Source organism: Lissotriton vulgaris, chromosome 8 (assembly GCF_964263255.1).
Source record: "Lissotriton vulgaris chromosome 8, aLisVul1.2, whole genome shotgun sequence".
Lineage (NCBI taxonomy): Eukaryota > Metazoa > Chordata > Amphibia > Caudata > Salamandridae > Lissotriton > Lissotriton vulgaris.
In genome coordinates, this window is record NC_141696.1 from 967,644,884 (window position 1) to 967,668,016 (window position 23,133).

The 23,133-nt window shown below is 42.3% G+C and overlaps 1 protein-coding gene across 2 annotated transcripts in view; it reads right to left on the reverse strand.

Annotated features, from left to right (window-relative positions):
- Nucleotides 1-23,133, reverse strand: part of NDFIP2 (Nedd4 family interacting protein 2) — a 248,265-nt gene that overhangs the window by 16,857 nt on the left and 208,275 nt on the right. For both annotated transcript variants that reach the window (XM_086934815.1, XM_086934814.1), the window contains 2 exons: nt 20,573-20,697; nt 7,125-7,191 (listed from right to left, as the gene is read on the reverse strand). In XM_086934815.1, the coding sequence (XP_086790941.1) occupies nt 7,125-7,191; nt 20,573-20,697 (192 nt within the window). The remainder of the gene's footprint in view (nt 1-7,124; nt 7,192-20,572; nt 20,698-23,133) is intronic.

A 23,133-nucleotide genomic window follows, 5' to 3' on the forward strand; every position in this document is an offset into this window, starting at 1 on the left:
GCAGTAACAGTTTCCCTTGTGAATGTCTTCAGGGGTGGAAGAAGGGAGAGAATTAGAGTACACCAATGCCGAAAAGCAGATTTAAACACTCCACTGGAAGAAATACTGGAAGTTTAACACGATCTATTGAACTCTGTATATAATTCCCCTCAATCAGCAACATGTACAGCTGCCCCATGTAAAATATGAATACCCCAGGCACAATTATACATGGTTTAGGTATCTGTAATTGACAAAGCTGTAAATTTCATTTTAAAAAGAGGACACAATGGGCAGAGGTACTTAGAAAAGAAGATGACTGTAAAAAGAATGTGGACAGCTAGGATTCAAACAGGAAAAAATACCAGGTGCATGGATCAATGAACTGAGCTTTTTTGGTAGATTATCAAAATCCTATTGTGCACCAATTGTGACGCTGCAGAGTTTGGAGGGGAAAAGGTGCATATAGTAAAAATAAGAGAAGATGGTAGCCCCACTATGAAGCAGCCTGATTTGTTTGCTCATTGGAGAATGGAGAGGTTCCAGAGCACTGGTTAAAGATGTAGACCTAGTCCACCAAAGTGGAAGCAGCAAGACGTCTGACAGTCGGAGACCATTCGACTGACTCAGCGAGGTGAAAATTTGATGGAATTAATGAAAGCTAAACACATATGTTGAAATCAGTGAATTAAGCCAATGACACCCATCTGGTACTGTCCGTACAGTGAATGCTGTATCTGATGCGGAGCGTCTCTCGGATTTGATATCCAATATACAAATGTTGATGCAAGATAATTGGCTTGGCTCTGGCAATCATCAGATCATTCAAACTCCTCAACTACACGTGCAGTGACAATATCCAATTCCAGCTACATATAGTCCATAAGCAACTGTTACGTGCAACTCCAGCTCACCATCTGCATGCAGCAACTTTTTGGATTGTCCCTACAGACTGAAGTATAAGCCCTCCAAGACTGAAGCCCTAATCTTCTGAGAAATCCACACCTCAGGAGCAAATATATTTTACCTTCATCTGTTACAAATCCGACCACGCTCCCCTCTATTGGTCTTAAAAAAAAAAACATTAATATAAAAATCAGCAAAAGGTTGGCCTTTAATTAATGACTGCGAAGTCTGTCTCAAATTCAACCAAAGATTAGCTTACAATTTTCCAGACAGACTCAATTGCTAAAGCCAATCTCCAGACATCTTAACTACAGCTACAGTGTGTGATCCCGACTGGAATAGTTATATCAATTCATTTGATGTCTGTGTACTACAAGAAACATGGGCCACGGACCAGATCCATAGAATAGGATATAGGACCTACCAAGTGGCGGCAGTACCCTCAGTAAGAGGGAGAGCTTCGGGAGGGTTGGTAATATGGATCAGTACAACTATCGATGTGGGGATAAAGATGTTAAACACCGATTCATTAGATATACTAGGATTGAAACTAACTACAAGTGACAAGAGGGTAATAAATCTTATAAATGTGTACAACAGACCATGTCCCGCTAATAGGGAATCTCCATGTATAGAGAAATTGGAAATGCTCATGGGTACTCTAGAACATGATGAAGGTATCATTTTATGTGGCGACCTAAATTGTAATTTTGAGCCGATTGCGGGGATGACTAAACTATATGAGGATGAGGATGTGGCTCATGGGATACCAATGCTAAATAGTGGAATTGTTCGTGGAACCACACTAGCCCTCCAGATCACAGGGTTATTCACAAGCTATGGTCTAAGAGCCTGTAATGGCCGCATGCCATCAGACTCCCCGAGAGCATTTACCTTTAGTAGGGGGATCTGTAGTAGCAAGATAGACTATGTCTCTGTTTCTTTTAAATTATGGCCATATACATATGATTTAAATGTTGGAGAACGTTTTGAGAGTGATCACTTCCCGTTAGAAATGAGTTTCTTGTCAAGTATCCTGAAAGAACCTGATACTACTGGGGGTAGTCTTGTTTCACAATTACCATTAATCTGTGATAATGTTGTATTAAGTAATAATCGAAGGGCTATCAAATGGGCATATATCCTAGAAAGAAAGGATCTATTGGCTAATATTTATTCCGCTTTTGTGAACTCATTCGAGCTCTATAATATGGATGATTGTAAATCTGGTGAATTTATTGGGCTACACAAAGCCTTTTGTAAAAAATTGATTGATCTTATTACTAAAAAACCAAGGAAGGGGAATGGGTCGGTAAACACTAAACCAGTAGGCAAACCATGGTTTAACAAGGAATGCCGAGAAGCGAAGACCAACCTGATCAATGCGGTAAAAACAAAAAACCCCGAAGATCTCAAAATTAAAAGGAAAATCTATAATAAAATTTTAGCCATTGCAAAGTCATCCTGGGACGAGGACCTATGGTCCAGCATGTTATTAGCTGCGAAAACCAAAGACCACAGGCAGTTCTGGGAGTTAGTAGCCAAAGGGAATAAACCAGATAAAGGCTCGAGGGAGGTATTCTTAAACGAAGCCACATGGGTTGCTCATTTTACATTATTATATGCAGCCCAAACCACAGAGGAAAAGCTTATGGTAGATCCAAATGAAATAGTTACCCAGATAGAGGATGCTGAAAACCTACTGGTAATTTTTGATCTACAAGAAACCGAAACAGCAATCGCTTCTGTGAAGCAAGGGAAGGCCCCGGGCCTGGATAAGATCCCTGGTGATCTTTATAAACATAATGTGGAGATCTGGGCACCTTATCTAAATCATTTATTTAATGTCATCGCAGCAGGTGACCAAATCCCTGACACATGGGATGGGGCGGAAATAATCACCATTTTTAAAAAGGGGGATAGAGGGGACCCTGCAAACTATCGCCCCATTAGTCTTTTAGACATAACACAGAAAATTTATGCCAGACATATACTTAACCGCGTAAATACGTGGTTGGAGGAAAACCTGATTTTATCCAAGTATCAGGCAGGGTTTAGGGAAAAGACTGGAACCATCGACCAGGTACTAAGGCTATGCTGCTTGTACTGGAAATATGTTATTATTCGCAGAGGTAATTTATATGTTACCTTTGTAGATCTACGAGCAGCTTTTGACCTTATTCCCCGTGATCTATTGTGGAAATCATTGAAAAAGCAGGGGTTCCCGAAAGATCTTTTGAAACTTGTGATCAGGTTACACCAGAATAACTATGCCAGGGTAAGATGGGGTCCTAATGGCGAACTAACAAGCGAAATCCCTATTAAGAGGGGAGTACGCCAAGGGTGCGTACTGGCACCTACACTTTTTTCCCTTTATGTTAACGATATTGCAGCCCAAATGGAGAATTGTGATAATGATTCACCTCGCCTGGGGGGGGATCGAGTTTCGGCCCTCCTCTTCGCGGATGACACAATTCTCATTTCACAAACTCCTCGGGGCCTGCAGATTTTATTAGATAGGTTCCAGCAGTATTGTATTACAAAAGGGTTAGAAGTTAATGTAAAAAAGACTAAATATATGGCACTTAATCCTCACAAGGGTTTCAGGAAAAACTTAACGTTAAATGGAGAAAAACTTGATTATGAATCAAGCTTTACTTATTTGGGGGTACTATTAGATTCATCCTTAAGTTGGAAACCCCAATTAGAAAAATCCAAAATTGTCTTCAAGCAAAATTGTCTACCAATACTGAAAAGACACAATAACTGTACCAATAAAGCAGTCACCCCAGCGTTAGAATTGTTTAAATGCAAGGTTCAGTCGGCGGTTGTTTATGGGGCAGAACTCTGGGGACCCGTATGCAGAAAGACTTTTGAAATCATGGAAAACAGGTTTTTAAGGGGACTATTAAAGGTTCCTAGTAGTACTCCTTTACTACCCCTACTCCTTGATATGAATATACGACGCACTGACCTACATGCTATATTAAGACCATTATTGTTATGGGTCAGGTTGTGGATTACCCCAGAGCTGTCTGAATATAAAAAAGGGTTGGTTGAAGTTCAGGAACTGGACACGTGTAATAAGATTTTTTGGTTTAAACATGTTAAGAGCTGGTTAACAAAACTGGGTTTATCCCATTTTTGGACTCAACCCGAACTATTGACTGTGTCATCAAAGAAGATAGTTAAACTCTCCTTTTGGGCTCTAGTGAGCCATGATGCTGTATATGTTGGAGCACATGGCCCCTTAACCGAAAAATTTTTATTGGTGAAAAATGTAGCCCAGTTTGAAATGTTTCTTGATGAGATTCAACCACCTTTAGCGAAAACCTTGTATATAAAGTATAGGTATGGTATACTAAGAACTCGGGAAACCGAGTCCAAATGGGGGAAAACCAGTAATGACAAATGCACCTTATGTACAAGTAATTTAAGAGAAGACATTTTTCATATCTTGTTTTTCTGCCCAAGCTATGCTGAAACTAGAAAAAAATGGATAGTGCCATTGTGCCGTAATATTGGAACAACTTCTTATAAGGAAGCAGGAAGAATATTACTTACGGACACTAGTCAAGTAATAGTGTTTTGTGTCAGTAGATTCCTTTTGGCAGTAAAATTCATTAGGCAAAAGTCATCACTGGCATTTTAAGTGTCTGGCTGTTATATATCAATTTAATGCTTTTTTAACTTTGTAAATATTTTAAACTTCTTTTTAACTATATTTATTGATGATTGTTTAAAGCTCACTCTCGTGATTCAATTGAGAAGGTTAGGGATTATATTTGGTAATGCACCAGCACTTTATGAATCATGAATTATATATTCTGTAAAATTGTGATGATATTGTGGCCATGTATAATTATGTGCATTATGTATTCTTTTTCTTTTTCCCTCTTTTTTATATGTATATTATACATATTGCGTTTTTGTATATCTTTTATGATGCAATTGCAACGAAATAAAGATTATTGAATTGAATTGAATACAGCTACAGTGTTTATGCATGCCTTCAATACAGCCACTTTCAGCAAGTCCAAATCAAAGCTGCAAGACCACTAAAGCCAGTTGTCTGTAGAGAATGCACCGCCGCTTAAGCGTTTGCTAATAACCCCAGCCTCCCTATTCCCAAAGAGTACCAATACAAGGAAGCTTGTACCGTCCTCAAAGTTTACCTGGAAATGGGTTCCACAACAAAAGATTCCAATTTCAAAACACATTAACTATTTTCAGTCAATGACAAGCATCTGTGCATTCCCAAATTCAGGAAAGCATCTGTGCATTCCTAAACGAGGAAAGTAATCAAAGGCTGTAAAACATACTCTGTCCTCCAAGCAAAGCCATACAACCAATAAACCGTAAATTACAACTTCAACCTTCTCACATCAACTTCCGGAAGAGCCTTAAGATCTGGCTTCCTCGAAACTAGTTCTCATCAAACTGCGCTCTGGGCTCTTTGTAGACCCACACCAACCCACTTCTTGCTTTCCTATCTGGCCCATGCATATTTAGCAAGTAATATGCCTTCTATACTTAATCTTTCTAATGTGCTTCTAATACATTATTCCCAGCAGTGCTGCGCCGACTGGCCTGAGGCTAGTGCCCACGGAGGTTGTTGCTAATTCATGTTCATCATAGCAGAGAGATATTCAAACATGGACGTAATTTAGGGGTCGAAGCTGAGACCCCAGGTGTGCCCTTTGCTACTACCCCTAGCACTGCCTTTGCGATCCCTGGCATCAGAGGAGGCAAATATAGTGCCTTAAAGACAGGGGCAGCTGAGGCTACACTCTTTATTTTCTGTCATTTTTTATTATACTAATAGTGAATACATTAAATAGATTATTCACTAATAGTGTCATAAAAATGGAGTCCAATAAGCTGGAATATGCCCTTCCATGGCAGCTGAGGTAAGTACAAAATTATTTTAAATGTATGTTGTGTGCATGCTTGTGGGTGAGAGTGTGTTTATGTGTGAGAGTATATATGTGTGAATTTGTGTGTATGTGCAAGTATGTGTGTGTGAATGAAAGTGTAAGTCAAAGGGCGTGTGATGTCACTGTGGCATTTCCGTGAATTAATGCTCAATTCTTCATAGAAACCATGGCTTGAAATGGAAATTGATGGTCCTGCACCCGAGGCAACTAACTGGATATTAAATATCTGCCTGTTTCCTAGTACCACCTTCTAGGCGGATGATGCATATATAATTTATGGCGATAAATTCGATAGGAGGAGTTAAATCGAAATGACGTGACTGACGGCTTTACATAGACGGGTGTCCTGGCTTTAGATGAAAACGGCAAGGTGGTCTGTAAAGCTACTGAACGTGAGGTCAGTTGAGGAAGCTCTGAAGAGGACGGGGATAGCGCCGAAAAGAACCTCTGTGATCAGTCAGCATAAAGCTTCCTCACTGCTTGACTGCCCAATCGATTGCTTAGATGCGCGAACTTCAAAGTCGAGAGAGGCAATCCGGGACTTTCCTTTGACAAGTTCCAGACAACGGTCCTACAAAACCGTACATATCATCACAGGCCGCAAATGCGCTAATTCAGCAAAGAAACACGTGCAGGGTGTTAAAGAATTAAATGGTGTATCCCCCACGTGGCTGCATTGTCCATAAAAAGTAGCAGATGTAAAGAACACCTTGGGAAAAATAAAACAACCTGCATCATCGTTTGCATCGTCAGCACAAGAACGTTTGTTCTTGTGCTGGAGTGTCTGCCATTTATTGCAGTATTATACATCTACTTGTACTTTGTACGCTTTTGTAACCTGCACACATATCACTTTTTCCTCCTGTAATGTACCGATTGCTACCTCATGTACTTTGGTTGCTCATTATTGTCACTTTTGATTCATGTAACTTAACGTTTGCTTTTGTAATTTGTTCACTTGTAATTTTTCTCCTCATGTATCATTACTGTTCCTTTTGTGAAGCGCTCTGACACCTTCGGGTAAAGTCCGCGCTATATAAAATCGCATAAATAAATCATCCTATACCCACATGAATCTCAGAATCTTCCCTGGTCCCTACCATCCTCCAATACCCCATACAAGTGTATTGCTACGGTTTACTTTATCCAAAAAAGAGTAACACTTGCTTCTAATATGAAAGTGTGATTAACTGTGCAATCGGCGGAGCAACAGAAAAAAATACACGATACAGAAATTATTTTCTTTTGCCAAAATACTGTGCAAATGTATAGAAGGGGAGGGAGTGGCGCAAGTTTACTCACCGAGAACAAGAAATATCCACCAGAGCCAGTACTGCCCGTTGAAGTATCCAGTGAAATAGTCGGAAAACTAAAAGAGACAAAAGGGCAGGTCTGAAATAATTGTAACGATCACAAAGGTTATTAAAAAAAATACAAAATTACAGCAAAAACTCTTGAAGCCAAAATGAGATGCATAACTGGCCCAAAAATACAAACTGTGGCGGATTTAAGCATTTTACCCACAATAAAGGTGAACATTGTCCTTGGCATAATGTGTTGAAGTGACAGGAAGTGCATAAAACAGCTAGAATTACTCCAATTACTCCTTTAAAAGAAAGAGTTGCTTCACTGCACAGTGAAGTGTAAGGCAACGCGGCGCAGGGGCCTCCTGCTTCCAATATTGACACCAAAGGCACCTTAGTTTGATCTTATCAGGCTGGGGTGTTCTGCTGACCTCTGGGAAGGAGCGTTTGACCTTCCGCGCGCCCCTGCTGCTAATCGCTGCTCACGGACCCCCAGACGCATAATGGCCCCGACTCATTAAAGCCTTTTCATTTTCTTAAGGTCGGTGTTCCGGCTTCCAGTTCCCAGCAGCGCCTGCTAAACGGCCCTTGAAGTGCTATTTCACCCGCTCTTGTTAGCATTAGCATGGCAGGCCTCTGAGGCTCCTGTGCGGTATGTCAACTGGAGGCCAGGGCTGCACTGGTACTGCAGAATGCCGCTGGACACAGCACATTTACCCCAGAGTAGCCTGTAGTCAGACGCCGAGACCCCGCACTGAAAACAAGACTAAAGGGTTGCCGGCTTCTTTTACGCCATTCAAATGTATGAAGTTAGTAAGACGTCGGTGAATTTACGCACAGCTACGTAACATAGGGTTTGGGGTGCCTTAAGGGCAGACCTCGCATTCAAAAGTCACTCAATATTCGCGCTGCATATACGATACTTTATGCTCAACCTTTTCTCTCCATGTGAAACATTTTCTATTAAAAAAAAGTCCGCAACAAAAATAGTGCACATTTTCCTGATAGCTAATTTCTGACATGTCTTGTAATTCGTGTAAAACAAAATTACGTAAACTACGCACACGACTGAGCACTTTACAGAAGCTTAAATATGAATATAGAAGGCTCTAATATCAATGTGTAACATATCCCCACTGTGCTGTCCAATTCACTGCAAATTATAACTGAATTAAGGCAAACACTCTTCTAGTTTCTACACTAAATTACAGATTGTCACAGTAATGTTTCAATCGTAAAGAAATACAATTAGTTATTTCCTGAGAGACATATGCGATTTCTTAAAAGAAATATGCCTTTATCATGTAAACTACTTAATAAAAGCGGGTGATTTCTCGGTGGCACTCCAATACTGGTTTGAGAACTGTGTTGTTGGATGTGAGGTCCACCCAGTTTCGTTCATCATCTATTCCGGCCTAGGACGGTGCAGCCACTGTACCTGCTACAGGTGTCCCCAACTACAGGTAAAAAAGGAAATGAAGACTGGGGCCTACAGAGCACTTCTTCTTGAAGGCCTTATTCCGATTAAAGCGGTACAAAAGGGGGTGGTGATGGACGGAGCATCTGAACCAATCAAACACTCACACCCAGTCAACCATCCGCTCCAAGGTTGGTAACATATGCAATGCGTTTTTTCCCTCTTAGTATGAAGACTTACAGGGCAATGTTTGCATAAGGTGGAGAAGTTACCACAAGTCCAAGTGGAGGGTGCAACGGGAGTTCAACAGTGGACTTGCAACAATTAGACTTAAGGAGATACAGAGGAGTTCCAGGCTTAGCAACCTGTTTTGCTGCCTAAAGTACAGGGTGCATTAGGAGTAAGTACCTTGAACATGAATGATATACTCCAGAAATCATGGCCGCACTTGGACATAATAAAGCAAAGACTGTTCTGAAGGAGACTATCACTGAGACGTGATTGGGTGAGGGTCTGTGAAACTGAACGCTCACCCGGATGTCCATTTGGGATTCCTGATGAGAATGATGGCCCACATGTAATTTTGTCAGCTTGAATGAAACGCAGGAGTGATTATGCAGGATGACCGGTGCAAGTGTTATTCCATTAGTGTTTCCATGAAGCGAACAAACAATTATTAGCAGTCTCAATGGAAGGCTCAGGGATGTTAGTTAGCCAAAGGTGTAATAAACCAACGGCCTCCAGTCTTTCAATACAATCTGTGATTTGAGCTGTTGGAGATCTGTGGGGACAACAGAGTTAAGAGAGTCACTTCTACAAAGCTATCAGTCAGGAAAAGGAAGGAAGTTAGGCTACGAACAGGTACAGGTCTTACTGTTCAACCACAGCCAACACCAAGCCAGGAAATTCTCGACAACGGCACACTGCGAGCTAGAATGATATCCTCACTTCCATTTTAAGGGATGAGCTTTCGGGCGTGAGGGGCAGAGCCTCTATGTAAGGAATGCCTTTACAAAGGTAAGACGCCTGGCAGCATATCCCAGTTGTTTTGGCCCTGTTCCAATTTTGCTCCAGTTCATCAACGGTTATTGGATACGGACACCTTGTAATTCTTTCCCCGTACTGAAACCCTGCCCAACATTTCCCCCCTTGCCCATACCTTCCCTCCTTTATTATTTGCACTTTCAGCCTTGCCGGAATCCTTTCTGCTCTTCTCCTAGTCCTGCTGCACTTGAGCACTTCTCCCTCTGCTCAGGTTATAAGACTCTAGGATTGTATTCTGGTAGGACCAGAGTTGGTTACGGCACTCTTCCATTGAGCGAGAGGTGAAATTCATTTAATCATTGATTGTAACTTCTTTTCATGCACAGAATGCTAACATTCTGAATGTATGCTCCTCCATCTGTTTCTCAAGATTACAGAGCAGTGGTTTCATGAGGACCTTGGTTGCTGTTGGCGCTATTCTGAAACAATGTCTCCAGTGTCTTTTTCCTTTCCCCCATTTTTCTCTAGACTGCTAATCAAAGGATTTTTCCATTATACTTTTGATATTTGGGACAGTCAGCTATATTCCAATATGCCAAACAGGACACCTTATCAAATCCTGACCGTATTAAATGTACTCCAAAAAGCACTCATCGTGTACAACAACCCTCTCTGGGCAGTGTTCATTCTTAAGGAGTTGAATGCTTCTTGTGACCCAAATCCTAGAAGACCATAAACTTTCTGCCTCTCTTTGTGGCTCTTGAGTATATCCTTTCCCATCTTTAACAATGGTAAGATCACAATCCACTCGACAGATAATAAACCTGAACAGGATTACAGGACGAGGAATAATCTGATCTCCACTTCCAAACCATCCTGGCTCCTCCTCTGCTATCTCCGTGCAACTCCAATACCTCATCTAACTGCCATGTAATTAGGATCGATGTAAAAAGAACAATTGATGGGCAGAATGATGAACAATGTCATACATTCACCCCAGCACAGAGATCTGGACCTAAATCTATCGTTTTATTTGATCCCCATGCCATTCGAGTTTAAACCCACACTTATGTAAATCAGTCTTGACCCTGTTCCCCTTGGGAACAGTCCAGCCCGAACTGCCAGCCCAGGTCCACCCTAGATCGGAAACAAGCATCCTGGGACTGGTTTCGGGGTTTCACCCCTCATCAGCCACGCTAGCTTGACTCCAGTGGCATGGAGAGCACTGGACCCACGTCTGAGCATACCAGTACAACTTGGGGCGCCAAATGCAAAAAAAACAATTGATGGACAAAATGTTGAACAATGTCAAACATTCACCCCAGTACAGAGATCTGGGCCCGAATCCATTGTTTATTTTGTTCCCCATGCGATTCCAGTTTAAACCAGCCACATGCAAATCAGTCTTGACTCTGTTCCCCATGGACACAGTCCAGCCCGAACTACCAGGCCAGGTTCTCCCTGGAACAGAAACAAGCATCCTTAGGATCGTCACATTCCAATCTGGTCACCTCACCAATTCTACTACCATGTACCTCAACACATACAAATGCTCTTCACTTCTCTCCCAAAAGCATTATTCACTCTTTTTCAAACAAGGGGTCTTCTCTTCCAATTACCCAACTCCCATTATCTCTTCTATTTCTCTACTTCATCCACATCTGCCACCCACTCAGTTCTTTGTCCTGGATACTTTGTTCCCACCTCCATCTCAAACTCCCTCAGTTATCCAGGAACTCCCTCACCCCAAATCACACTTTTGATTTTACAACCCATCCAGATACAATACCACTTCCCTCATCTATCTCCTCTCCTCCTCTCATTAACCATCCTAACACTTTTGTTTGACTTAACCCGCTCATTCGGGATCCACTACCTGGACTTATAGTCTGATAATCACGTGGAAGCCTAGCTTACCCACATCCTTACCCGAGTCAGATCCTGCAAAACACGTTTACCCTTTCAGCCTGGGACAGGAACCTGTGACTAGGCGAGGCCTGGATAGATCTAGCCTACCCTAGCTCTAAGATCCAGGAACAAAATGATTAATCATTTCAGAAGCTGCAACCAAATAGCGAAAAAAGAAATGGGTGAATAAGTAGGCATGAATTTCTAGAGTCAGTAATGCGCAAAGTGTCATCATCAAAACCCTGGAGCAGGATATTCTCAGAACTACATAGTGGTTTTAAGCCCAACAGGACTACATCGAAGGCTTTGTTATGTTGTTTCAACTCTGAGGTTGCTCGGCTTTCAGTAGCGTTCGCAAGGAAAGAAAGTCCTGAGAAGGGTTGGTTGGAAGGGGTTAATATCTTCAGCAGAGGAGTGACTTGGTGAACTTTAAGGCAGTCAGGGAAAATACGAAGACATTAAGGTTTTTCTTTAGCTCAAACATGAACCATGTACGTCCAAGCTCTTTACAACGACAGAGTTGCAAATGTACAGTAATATAGGAGAAATACGCACTTAGGAGGTGCATTCAGCACGCACAAGTATAGTTAAAAATATAAAACAAAAACGAGAAGGCAAAAAATAAACAAAATAGATGCAACGTGAAATAGTAGCACTGTGAGAAAGAAGGGTCGAATAATTATTGCAAGATAAACCAGATAAGTGCATAGACAGGAAAGCAAGGTGAAGAGGCAAGTGCGGGACCTTTTCTATTTCTCAATCGCAAAAAAAAAAAAAAGAACACCCTGCATGCAATTACCTTCCTTTTCCTTTTCAATGGACAAAGTGTAAACATTTTCCTCAACAAAATACACTGCGAGAGCAGGATAAACCCTTATTCGCTTGGAGGTTTGAAGAGACTGCATCTACCTCATCAAGAGACGCACACATCTCAAGCTTCAAAATATGTTTCATATATCAAATATTTCGTTTTGGAAAAAATGTTTTTTGCATGCATCAAACTGATACAAAGTGTGTGAGCTAACAATAAACACTTAATGATGGGTGTCAGAAAAGGACACTTTGCATGAGTGCAGTGCAATGAAAAAGAGGTGCACACCCTCAATTTGCCAAATATGCAGTAGCAGAAACACATTTTTAAGGATCCAAACTCTGGAGGGTTTAGATGAGTAATGTCAGGGCTGGATGGTCAATATGCAGCACTTACTGTGGGAAGTTCCTGAAGGTGCGGCTCAATGAGCTCAAAGTTCATCTTTATCAACTTTGAAGACCTGGTGAGACGCGTGCTGGTGAAGGGGGTCAGGGTGATGACAGCATGGTTTACCCAGCCAACATGCAGCGGGGGGGGAGGCAGATGATGGTGCCATAGACACACAGTCAATGTCCAAAATGTTGCCTTAGATGTGGATAGGGATTGTGGTGACGTGAGCAATGTTGGTAGTGGCCAGCAGGTTGAGGGAGGTATCCTTTCAAGTTCTTCGCAGATGCATCGTCTGGGAAGGTGATGTCTCCAATTAATATCTCCACAAATTACATCTGAATGGACTGATAACACGAGTGCGCAAAATGATGGAAAACCCCTGAAATTACCCTCATTAAAACTGTATTACATTTTTAACCATGTATTTTTGTATAACGATGTGTTATGTAAATGAATTGTTTTTATGTGGTACTTTTATGAATTTTATGAAATTCGAAAAAAGGTCTTTTGAACTTGAACATCTGAATGGGTAGTGAAGGCTGCTGTGATGGCATCAGGCATCCTGGTGTTTAATGCTGAGTTGAGGCTTGGGAGCCGGTAGAAAACAATGAACGTGTCAGCTTTGGAAACTGAATACCTGATAGGAGTTCACCTCCAGCAAATAGAGATCGTAGACCTGTGAGTTCAGGTGTTTCACTTTATTTTGAGAATCAGGATGAAAGTATTGAATGTAAAAGGGTATTCAACCAGAAGCCAATGGCACTCGGGTAAAGTAGGTTAAGCAGTGGTGTTAATTAATATGTGGGTTGGTACATTCATTTAAACAATCTTTTTTGTACTTTATCAATTTTAAATGAAGGGAAGTCCAAATAAACGAGCGTCTAGTATGGATGAAACTAAGACATTGTCCACGATGACCCAATGAAAGAAAGCAAGGTAGAAATAAGTCTCTGAGACTGCAGAATCGAAAGAAGCAGCTTATGGGTAATGCACTGAGAGCATTCACAGAAATACATCAATCAATGAAGATGCTAAGATAGTTCACAGAGTAGGTGCAATCCAAGGCAAAGGGCACACATCAAAGGACCATCATCCTGGTGACTGAGGACTAGTACTTCAGTTTTTGAGTGATCAAGGTTCAGCTTGTTCCCATTTACCCACCAGTTATAGAGTTAGCATACATTGCTTAACCCCTTCTGCGCTCATGACGAGCTCAGCTCGTCATGAGTTACGCCTCTCGTACACTCTTGACGAGCTGAGCTCGTCATGTAACGCGGTTTTTCAAAAACCCCGCGCACAGCGGGAAAACCGCTAGCGCGCATGTGGTTAAACTACCACGTTGCTTCAGTCAAACTGTCAAAATTCTGGTTGATCCTGCTACAGAAGCACCTTATATATATATATACACACACATCTGAGGTGCCATACAGTGTAGATGGATACATACCATTTGTCAGAGTGACAGTGCTGGTGGGTGAAATGCAATTTAATTTAGCGGCCAACAGACAAGACATTTTGAAATATATTATATTAGAAGTAACATCAATGTATGCTTAAAATTGAAGCCAATAGATTCCAAATAGATGTATCAGGAGATGCATACATCGACTTAAACAAGTAGCGGGAGCCTGGACTGCTGCAGTGCCTTCATTAAATGAGTATACGGAAAATTTACTTTCAATAAAGAATATTTTGAAATAAAAAAAAAATATTGAGGAAACTTCACTTCATGTATGTGATCTTCAATTAATGAGCATATCCAGTATAGAGCTTGCATCTGAATAACAATGGCTCCCAGTCTATTCATTCAAATCGTGTGGTCGATAACATTTTAAGATGCAGACACATCTAATAAGCCTAAGGCCACAGTGCACTCCACAGATGAGTTTGCCGGCTTCCAAGGAGTAAGGTGCAAGGCGTACAGCTTGTTTTCTATCCGTTAAGGAACAAATTCAGCAGAGCGCGGGTCCTTGGATGCCAGCCTGGTGGAGGCACCTGATAAGGATAGGGCGTTTCAAACGCTGCAGAGAAGTCCAGGAGAATGAGGACTGCCATGTCTCCCACATCAAGGATGATGCGGATTAGTCTGTGGTGGTGATGAGTGCTGTTTCTGCACTGTGGTTGAGCCTGAATCCAGACTGTGTGGCATCAAAAAGCTGGTGGTTGCCGAGGCGGTTGCGGAGACATTGGTAGATTGGCTTCTTTAAAACCTTTGCTGTGTATGGTAGGAGGATGCAGGGTCAGTAGTTGGAAAGCGTGGCTGGGTCAGCAGATAGTTTCTTGAACAGTGGCGGGATGTGGCATGCTTCAAAGTGTCCATGAATGTGGCTGAGTCGATGGAGTCGCTGACGATGGGTGTTGGTGCTTCCCTGATCAGTAGGAGTCCTTTGGTGAGGCGTGGTGTGGGTAAGGGTCAGATGGGGAGCCTGAGTAGATGGTCTTCATGGTAGCAATGATTTCTACTTCGGGCCACGAGGTCAGGGTGCTTTCTTTGACCGTGATGGGAAGTTGAGTTGCAATGGTGATGGGGTCCATTTGAGGGTCAAATATGCTGCATATAGAGGCAATTTTATTTTTACTGAAGAATTCCGAGAGCTTATTGCAAGTCTTGTGAGAGGGTGATGTTGCTGGAGGTGTGGTGAAATCTTTGATGACTTCAAAGATTTACTTGCTGCTGTTAGTGTTGGCCTTGATGCTAACTGCAAGAGCTGTGTGCTTGGTGTTCCATATCTACTGGTAGTAGTGTCTTAGGGCGGATTTGAATATGACTTTGTGTAGTGTCTTGACTTATTCTCCTTTTGCACTCCAGTTGCTCGTAGTGGGGTTTTGTCAACCACTGTGTGGCAACTGGCCTGTGGCGGGCTCTTGCCATCGGGTTGTGCTTCAGGGGAGCCAAGATGTCGAGCATACAGTGATCCAACTGTTGAGGTTCTTGATGGCCAAGTAACACGTGCATAAATAGCATATCATATTCTGATCATCGGCATATATGGTTTACGCAGTGGTATTTATGTGCACTTGTTTAACAAAAGGTATTTAACCAAAACTAGGATGTTTTGGTGAAGAATCACATCGGAGAGGCCTCATGACTTTCAGGAGAGTTGTATCCCTGGGTAATGATACAGTTACTAACCGTGAGGTAATAGGAAGTCTTTTTCTCATGTGAATTTTGCTCTACTGAGGTAAGAAGTTAGAATTTGACCTTTGCACTGTAGTAATAAATGAGTGAATATGTATTCGCTTGTACAGTTGCTCAAAATATTATGTTATTTAGACACATTTATTTCCCTGCAGAGAGTCCATGGATTAGCAGAGAGATCTGTAGCTCATGGAAGGCACATCTTTTTTGATCGCGGAGCGCCCCCTGGACGCACGTCTGTGCTCCCCAATCGCCCTCTAGCGCCGCCATGCACACATTTGCGAGACCTGCTGCTCTCTGCTGACAGCGCTGTTCTGGCTCGCTATGTCTTACACCACTGCAGGGCACCAAACCGGATAGATTGGGTGGTGGGGGTGGGCAAAGGGGGCTGTAACTGGGGGTGAGGGGGTAGTTGGGAAGTTGGACTAAGACATACATTGAAGACGGGCTCGGAAAGGTGTATGTGTTGGTTCATGCGGAGAGGGAAGTTGCCCATGGTCACTCCTGACTTCAGACGAGCGTGTGTACTTGATTACTTTTGTTTATTGGGGTTTACCGTACGATTGCATTATGCGTATTACCAGCCCACCTATGTGACTGTACTGTTATGTAAATGCCAATAAAGTTTGTTTACAAAAAATGGATGGCACCTCTTGCCACGAGTCTATCTGGTGGCTGCTGTGGTCAATAGAGCTCAGCAATCAAAGTTGTTAAGATGCAGGTGCACATACTGATTTCATTTTTCAAGTTTTCAGGCATGCCTAATGGATTCCAGGTATAAAAGTGCACTGTACTGTTTACAAGCACTGGAGGGGGGGGGGGGGATTATGCACGCTAAATTAAGATGCGATAATGGCTGCCCAAAAGGTTGTCCTGCAGCACTACAAAGCTCAGCACGAGCTACTTAAAAAGCACTTTGAAATCCATGAAATAGGTAATTTGAATTGGAATTTGGACTGTAACATTTAGCTGAGACTAGTTCAGGGAAGCAGCATAGATTCAGTGCAAGCTGTTGGTGTTACACCCACTGAAGGTGGGCAGTGGAGGGTTGGACTCCCAGACTGGTGCAGAGCGCCAACATGTGCATTCGCCTGGCATCAGCAGCACCCACAAAGGCAGGGTACCTCTGAACCAGTGAAGTGTTGGTTTAGACAAAACTCCACTCTAGTACAACTCCAAGGGGAGAGGGAACAAAGTGAGCTGATGATCATGAGTTGAGATGAAATGGTTCTGTAACGACCAGTTGCAGAGAAATCTTTCACACTGTAAAATTGCACGTGGCTTCTTTCCTCCCCACTTGCTACTTAAAGGCTCACAAAAGCATTAACTCGAACATTTATTGCAACGATGGTAAGGGGAGGTATGAGAATAGCAATGGTCCCCTGTTTAGCAGCTATTCTGTTTTCGGGAGGGAAGGGGTGGATGCAAAGTGCAAAAACAGGATAACCCTCGAAGAATGTTCATATTTGTACAAGGTTAAGTAGAAAATGTTCTTAGAGCCCTCCAGTGTCTGTTAGTACTTAACAGTGGCCCCTCTTGTCCAAAACAACACTGACCTCTATTTGGCAAATTTAGGTACCTTTTGTCTTACTTCATAAAACCCATTCTGCCAATGAAGGAAGGCAACTCGATTTCTATCGTTGGATACCAGGTTCGGTTAATTAGTAAGATGTTAATTGCACGGAGGCTCTTGAGCCACAAATCAATATTCAGTTTGCAGCTTTTTTGTCACTATATTAAAGTGTAATTTTTTTTCGAAACGGACCACTGACGTAATCATTCCCACGTTCTCATCCCATTCTGCTTTTTTGAAATCTGTTTTTAACCAGACCTCGTGGCCAGAACACTGTTTTAAGAGCAGCGCCTTGTTTGAAATGCCCTGAATAACATTGCCCCACCATCCCTCCATCCTCACACAAACATTGTTGTCGGCTGCACTGCAGTGACTTTCAGGAACTTAGAGGCCCACAGACATTACCCCCTGTACTCCCTCACTTTCACAATCACTTTCCTATCATGATCAACAGTTAGTTCCATAAAGCAACCGTCTAAAGGAGAACCCACAGGACATACGAATAATAAAGTTATCTTTCTTAATAAACAGGAAATCTGATCATTCTAAAATTATCATTGTATTGTTTAGTCAACGCTCAAATTTGACAAAATAATCATAAATTAAAATAAGGTGCACCTGAAAAAGTAAGGTGCTCAAAATAGAATTTTAAAAAACGGACCAGATGTATATACATGGCTGCTTCCGCAAAAAAAGAAATCTGGGATTTCCATAAGTATGATAAACATTTTTTAAATATCTCCTAATAGACTCGGCAGTCATGTTGTCCATTATTCTTACTCTGAAAAGCAAAGCCGATTTTCTCTTTACCCTTATACACACGTTCTAGGTCTATTTAATAGGTTCATAGTGTACACACAGAAAATGTAATGTAGGAAAGGCAATGCCCATCTCTGCGCGCATTTCTCAGTGTATGTACATTCCGTCAACTGCAAAGCGGTCTGTTGTACACACGATATAGTTTGTGCAATGTACAATTAATATATAGGAAAAAGAAAACGTTTTCTTTAATCGTGTGCTATAAATGTTGGCCAAGATCGGCATTCGGTAGGCTAAGGGAGACACTCAGTGGTGGACTAGGTAAACTACATGTTCCTAATTTTACTGCAGCTGTTCTTCATTCAACAAACCTTTAGAACTATGAAGACGAGATTAATGCTAATAAGCCATATGCCGACTTCAAGCGCTGTAAAAAGGCTATTTTACAAATTTATAGTACCCACTATCAACTTAAAAAAACATAGTTCACTGTGTGGGGCAGCGGGGCCTCGGAGGGAATGGGGCTTCAGGCGGAGAATTGCATGGGAGGCACTTCTGCCCCCTCACACCAGGGCCGCAGCTGAGTCAATAAAATTGGGGGCCGGGGTGTGAGCTTCAAATTGCCCAAAAATCACGCTGGGATATCTCGTTAAAACACGTTATAAGAGAAGCACGACATGAGGGGGCATTAAGGGGCAGTAGAAAGAGGAAGGAGGGCAGATTGTTATGGGCACCTAAAACACAGCAGTTTTCAAACTAATCACCATTTTTCAAGGCCTTCAAAACACAGACGAGAGAGACAGTGTGTGTGTTTTTGTCAGTGTGGGCATATAAAAATCACAGATGACATCCAACAGATACTTCACAATACCCCACTAAAAGCGCTATTAATAATAATAATAATAATAATAATAATAATAATAATAATAATAATAAAATCATTTATAAAGCGCCTAGTTACACTATATCAGTGTGTCCCTGCGCTATGGATACAGTCCACTAAGTGAGCATGCCTACCAACAATCATTGCAATAAAAGGATAGAGAGACTCTACGACAGGGATTAGGCTCGGGGGAAGATGTGTGTTTTAAGTTTGAGCCGGAACCTTGCTTCCGACGGTTCCATACGGAGTTCAATGGGGAGTTCATTCCATCGTTTACAAGCAAGGTACGTAAATGAGCGACCTCCCATTCGAGCTTTATAGATGCGGGGCAGACGAAATAGCATGCTTCCCATAGATCTCAGATTACCTTTGGGACAGTGAATAGTCAACAGCTTTTGAAGATAAATAGGGCCTTTACCTTGAGCAATGCGGTGTGTAATACACAACGCCTTGAACAAGATGCGTTCCCTTATGGGGAGTCAATGAAGAGTCGCTAAAGCCTGCTTCCCTGATGTACCCAACTATTTACTAAAGAATACATTTTAAAGGGGATGTAACACCCCAAACACCCCTTCAAAAGCTACGCCTCCCACCACCAACTTACCCACTCTTCAAAAAAAAAAAAAACCTGCTTAGACTGCCGCAGTTATTCTGGGGCGCTTTCAAAAACCCTTAATGAACATTGGCTGCTTAGAGACTGTAAAGTTGAGCTGGGTCCCAGCTTGGCTCCCAATGCACAATGTGGTTTGGGCTCTTCACTGAGATAGAGTGTGAAGGCAGCTGATATCGAGTCATAAACCATGGCAGTGTGTGAGTTGGCAGGTCAGCAGTATAATGACTTAGAAGGGTGGTAGGCTAAGACGAACTCATGACCAGGGCCACTGGAATAATGCCATGTTGCGGTTATAGCATTTTCCATATCAATATGAATTCGCTGAGTTTACCTCATAATCCATCATCTGCAGAATAATCTGCAGATTTGAACCAAAAATAAAATCCATCTCAAAGGGATCAAAAATTACGACAAATGCAGTGCATGTTGCCGCACAGTGGAAGGCCCTTTGCAAAGATTGACTGATCAACTTTCTGTTTATTGCTGTATTTGGGTATCAGACTGGTACTAATGAGGTGAACCTTTTCTCCGGATAGTGTTAACATGTGTAAACATGTCAAAATATTGAGGTAGTACTATCACAAAATGTGCTGCATTATGCCACACAATTTTCCTTTTCTTTCTGCATAATTTAGTCCACCATGTTGCATAATTTGGCCATCCCCTGCTGCATTATTCCAGCAGCCGCGCTCAGGACCTGAAGATGCCAACGTGAACATTAAATCGTACCAGTCAACCAATGAGAAAAGTACTAGTCCCCTCTGCACTATAGTTTTAGTCATAACTCTGTTGCTTCTTAGAAAAGACATTGGAAGCAAGGTGCATTAACTATTGCAATTATTAAAAATATTAGAAAAAAGAAATCTGTAAATCGAATATATAAATTAACTTTAATTAACATTTCCTCCTGTGGGTAAAAATGCATATATCAAACACTCAACATGTACGCCGTGTGATAAAGCGACTTACCCGCACAATCAAAATCCATTTGATCAGCGATAGGCCAAATCCACAGATAGCGCCATACCTCCCTGCTATGGTGTTAGTTATACAGAATGACAAGCAAAATCCAATCCAGTTGAAAATAAATGCCACTAGGAAGAAAGAAAAAACATTTCTCTGTTATTGAGGGGAGGAGCTTATGCACAGTCTAACTAAGATTATAACATGTACTAATTCGAAAAGGTAATAAGTACAGGCGTTCATAATACAGTTACTATAGGAAATAAGCATTCATGCCATGAGTTTGAAGGTCAGGAGCCAAAAATCAATTTAGGGGCTTGATCTTAGGAAAGGAAGGTGTAGTAAGGGTCCTAGGATTTACAATATAATAAATCACTTCGAATAACTAATATTTTCTGAAATGTAAAGTACTCCAGTCATCTCACTGTCTTGAAATTTACAAATGACACTTAGGCTATGAAAATACAGAACTGCCTTCACAAAAAGCAGCATGAATAGCTCTTTCACTCCTGAAAACCCCTCTTAAGAAGATTCCATAAGTTTTAGAGAGAGACTAAACGCCTTTTAGGGTCTCAAGGCGCTGAATGGGGTCTGCAGTTCAGTCGAAGAGCCAGGTCTTGAGGTTGGCACAGTTAAAGTCTGAAATCGATGTCTGCAGCTGAGAACCAGTTCCAATAAATACTTGCATCTCTCACTCGCATACTAAACTTCAGTAGTAACAGTTGCAATGAATGGCCAATAAAGGGTGTCCAAGTTAACCACTGTGTGCACTGCATCCTGTTCTGCTGATAAGAAGACCTAATCGTTTCACATCTTATGTACTCCATCTTATGTAGCTATTCGGTCAACCTTTGAGTGGGAACTCTGAGGCCAGTAAGTTATAGGCGCACAAGTCCGCTGATCAACAATGACAAGGGCTTCCAACTGTAGAAGCACCAGTCTTTCAGCCAGAGACCGTGATATAGGCCCTTCTGTGCCAGCCTTCTGTGTCAGCCACCTATAATGATGAAAGCCCCCGATTGCTGTGTTGTGATGGATTGGGATGCGGCCCGAGTTATAGTTTGTGGCACAGATTAATTCAACCATTCCATCCATCACTAATTTAGACAGGTATGCCCAGACACAGCCCCGTGCTAATCATGCCACTGGAATCAAGCAATACCTGGCTAATGATCCCATAATAAGTGGGAAACTGGTCCTGGGTTGCCTGAGTTCAAATTCAGGGAGGACCTGGCCTTACAGTTCAGGCTGGACTGTTCCCATTGGAGCAGGGCTCAAAGCTAATTTACATATGGCTGGATCCTAACTGAGTTGCATGGTCGGCTAAAAAACACGCGATCGCCAGTAACTGAGATGAGTTCAAGCTTTCAATCCACCCCTTTGTTTTTTCATGTGCCATGTTTTTTACTCCCATCTCTTGTATCAACGCTGAAACGGTGGCCGCAGGTGTTTGCATACAACCTGATTGCCAGAGTCGACAAATAAGGCTCTCGTGTGTGTGTCATGATGTGCAACCTTACTTCAGGGAACTGCATGTATGATGTTGCACACATCATATACTGTGACCAAAACCTTTGACTAGTCACCAGCTTTTACTGGCCTCCAGATTAGAATGCTGTCTGATATATTCTGCAATTGTTGCATGACCTCCCAGGTCAGTAGGAAGGCAGAGGTAAAGCACAAGGCTCCCCTGCTTTCAGACTTTGTTTGGCCTCTGGATGCCAAGACTGCCCTGGGCAACAGGTTAATCCTGGGCTTGATATACCATGCCACATGGTACCCTGAGGCCACTCCTCTGAGGTCAGGGACTGCGAACACAGTGGGCTGGGCACTGATAGGAATGTTTACCAATGTGAGTTTCCCCCTAGGAGGTTGTATCTGATAGGGGTACCAACTTCATGTCTGCCTACATGAAGTCCACGTGGGATGAGTGTGGGGTAACATACAAGTACTCCACTCCATACCACCTGCAGACCAACTGGCTTTTTGAAAGATTCTACAAGACCCTGAAAGGCATGATTATGGACCTGTCAGAAGCCATGAGGTGTAAGTGGGACATCCTCCAGCCTTGCCTTTTCTTTGCCTACAGGGAAATGCTTCAGAATGGGAGTGGGGTTCAGTCTCTTCGAACTTCTGTTTTGCCACACTATACATGGACCTCTCAGTCTTGTAAAGAATGGGTGGTAAAATGCCCCCAGTAAATCACATCAGGATGTAGTGAGCTACATGTTGGTCCTCCTCTCAGATGAAATGCCACTGAGAACCTGTAGGCCAGCCAGGACATTATGAAACACTGGTATGACCAGAAGGTCATTCTGGTGGAGTATCAGCCTGGCCAGAAAGTGTGGGTGATGGAGTCTGTGGAGTCCCAGGACTTGAAAGACTGGTGGACCAGGCCCTGCAAGATGAAAGTGTAGAAAGGGGAGGTCACCGACCTGGTGGACCTTAAGACAACTGGGAACCCCCTAAGGGTCCTGCATATGAACTGCCTCAAGCCCTATTTTGAGCGGTCCGAGGCAACTATGCTCCTGGTGGATGTGGATGGTGAAAAGGAGAGCAGTCCTTCC